This window comes from Aplysia californica, unplaced genomic scaffold, assembly GCF_000002075.1.
Source record: "Aplysia californica isolate F4 #8 unplaced genomic scaffold, AplCal3.0 scaffold00829, whole genome shotgun sequence".
Taxonomy (NCBI): Eukaryota; Metazoa; Mollusca; class Gastropoda; order Aplysiida; family Aplysiidae; genus Aplysia; species Aplysia californica.
In genome coordinates, this window is record NW_004798099.1 from 123,927 (window position 1) to 127,048 (window position 3,122).

Sequence of the window (3,122 nt, forward strand, 5' to 3'; positions counted from 1 at the left end):
GAGAGAGAGAGAGAGAGAGAGAGAGAGAGAGAAAGAGAGAGAGAGCGAAAGAGAGAGAGAGAGTGAGATGGTTCTATTTAGCTCAAAATCTGTATAGACTTACGAGGTGGTAACATTGCAGCCCATAGCAATGACAGCTGAGTTCATTGAACGTGGATGTAAGCCTGGTGCCTCTGAAGAAATGGGGGCACTGAGGAAAGAGAAAGATGAAGACCTAAGAACAAGACAGTGCTTAATTAAGGTAATTTATGCTGACCGGAGAAGAAAGGCAAATACCATGGACTTGTGTATATAATTATGTACTTTGAAATACGCTGCAATTTTTCCAATTTTTTTGCGCGACACTATTAGCAGTAGAGATCATGAGCACTAACGCGCGAGTCTTCTCTATTAACATTTATAGATACCAAGAACTCAGTTTTTGAGATTTTGGATTTAAGCATGGTCTTTTTCTCAGGTCTTCAATTTGTTGTCAGCTGATGTAAGGATTAATTGAGTAATCGACTACACCTCGTGAGGATGTGTAGATTTATCGTTCTTGCCTTGTGCATACCAAGAATATGTTGTTTTGATTGCCACTACAGCTGGATCGGGCCGATCGCCCGACTCGATCGCCTGAAACTGAAAACAAACACGTATAGTGCTTCTTCTTCAAGTCCCATATCTTCAGCAATCATATAGCCAATCATTTCTCAGCTCGAATTATCTTCAAAATAACCCCCAGTAGTGTTATGGGTTTTTTTCCGGTTAACCATCTGTTCAAGTTCTCAGCGAAGGTTTTTCCTGGTCTGCCTCAAACTCTTTTTTCTTCTACTTTCCCAATGAGAACACGTAGTTTCCAATGCTTCTCCTAAGTATAAGTGCTGTTTGAAGTGTAGGCAACAAACGTGTATAGTACGATATCTTTTTGATTTGATTTGTTGTTGTTGTGTTTGTTTGTTTGTTGTTGTTGTTGTTATTTTTTCTTTTGCTTTTTTTTGTTTTTTTGCGGGGGTGGGGAGTGCACTAGACTTCAAAATCAGCCATTTTTGTATCAAGTTGTGCATATAATACGAAGTAAATGTCTGACATGCTGTGATGTGGGAGGGGAGAGGGGGCGCTTCACAAGCACGTGCGTGAAGTCAAATAATAGTCTGACATCAAAATAATATAATGCAAAATCTCCCTCTTCGGATTGGTGTCTATAACTTGAAATGATAGTTGTAGAAGGAAAACGTCCCAACGGCAATGATTAATATTAAAAAATTAAAATTTTGTGCTGAAACTTAGAGTTTAACCCAAGAAAATGGCACAGTCATCAATGTCCAAAGGCAATCGCTATCTTAGAATTACAAAGTGCTATTTAACTAAATTACAAGAGTTACTAAAACCATGAGGTCTGAAAACAAATGTGAGGCAGCGTGGTGGAATCAGGCTCTCGTCAAAATAATCAAAATGGAGAAACTTGCACTTTTCCGCAGGTTTATGAATTTTAATCAAATTTTTGTTTTTTGGTTCAACACCTTTCATGCCCATGAAAGAACTCATTTTTGTGTGGATTTTTCTGAAAAACGTTGGCTAAAGTCACAAAATTGTAAACTTTCAGTTAACACGGACTCCTAAGCTAAGGAGATAACTAATCTTTGGCGGCCATTTTCTCACTAATTTTACCTCTGAAAACAGGTGACCCCCACCTCCTTCATTCGCAAATATCTCGACTTGTATTCAAGGTAAATGAATATTTTTTTCAATCTAAGAAACACAAGTGAACAAGCTTTAAGATGACACCAATAACTCTATAAGCCCAAAAATTGACGAGAGCCTGATTCCACCACGCTGCCTCACAAATAAAGAAGTTTTGGTTGATGAAGCAAATTGCAGACGACAGCTTAGGACAAGTATACGAAAGCGGCATACAAATTTCATAGGACACACAATGCGAAAAGATGCATTGTAACAAGAGGCACGTTTGATGGAAAGAGATGCAGAGGCAGACAGAGTGAAAAGATACTGGACAAGTTGAAACCCTGCCTGAGAACAGAAAAAAAACAACCAACACAATAGCTGCAATACAAGACAGATTGAAGTGGAGGTCCATGATCGCCCACGCCAGTCGGCAAAGCACCGGATGGTGATGACGATAATACCTGGAGAGGGTGAGGAGGGAGGGGGACGGGGGGTTATACTGTTGGATCTCATTTTTGGTGGAAAAATCGCAAGTGATATAGGCGATTATTTACTCTACAACACTGACATGAGACGATGACCGATTTAAGGCTTTTTTTAAAGAGCCATAGGCTTTATAAACGCGCTGAAGATTAGACGTCGTGTTAGAAGAGAGTAACAAAAACATGAGAAGAAGGGACAGAGATAAGGACGATAGATGTTTGATAGCAAAGAAGAGGAAAACCACGCCTGCGGAATTGCAAACTGTCCACTTTCTGGTTTTTCCTTGTAAAAACCATAATATGACCTCAAACAAAAACTACCTACGGAAATTAGAATGACCTGTGTAACAATCTCTTCCTCAGCGCGTTATAATCTAAGTGTGTCCTTAATAAACGATGTTCGTTTTCATAAGTGTTTTACGGCACTTGCAACACAAATTAGTTATACTAGCGCAGAAGATTAGAAGTGATACAATCAGGTAACAAACAAAACATAAAAACGAAAGAAAGGAACGGAAAAGGAAGAGATAAAGAGAAGGTAGGTGTCTGATAACAAAGAAGAAACAAACTACACCAGAGCTCCTGCGGATCACAAACGAAAAGTTCTTCAAGTTCTTTGGCCTTCTGTGTTTGTGTTTTGTTTGTGTTTTGTTTGTTTCTGTGTTGTTTTTTCTTGGGTTTTTTTCTAAATGTCAGTAAATGTGTGTCCTCAAAACTATGCGCATGTCACTCGCCCGAGATAACAGAGATAAACCGAAGTTTTTTGCTAAGAATTTAATTTAACGTTTTATGCAAGACAAGAAAATTGTTAATTGCAACTTATACGTACCTAGCTCTCACGTACACAAACAGATAGAAAAAACAATACACAGACAGGTAGATAGATAGATAGATAGATAGATAGATAGATAGATAGATAGATAGATAGATAGATAGATAGATAGATAGATAGATAGATAGATTGATTGATTGATT

At 38.3% G+C, this 3,122-nt stretch overlaps 1 protein-coding gene across 1 annotated transcript in view; it reads right to left on the reverse strand.

The window, feature by feature from the left end:
* LOC106013370 overlaps positions 1-3,122 on the reverse strand; it is a gene marked incomplete at its 3' end in the record, with an annotated part of 21,020 nt that overhangs the window by 8,363 nt on the left and 9,535 nt on the right. The window contains 1 exon segment of the mRNA XM_013088903.2: positions 104-190. Coding sequence (XP_012944357.1) covers positions 104-190 — 87 coding nt within the window.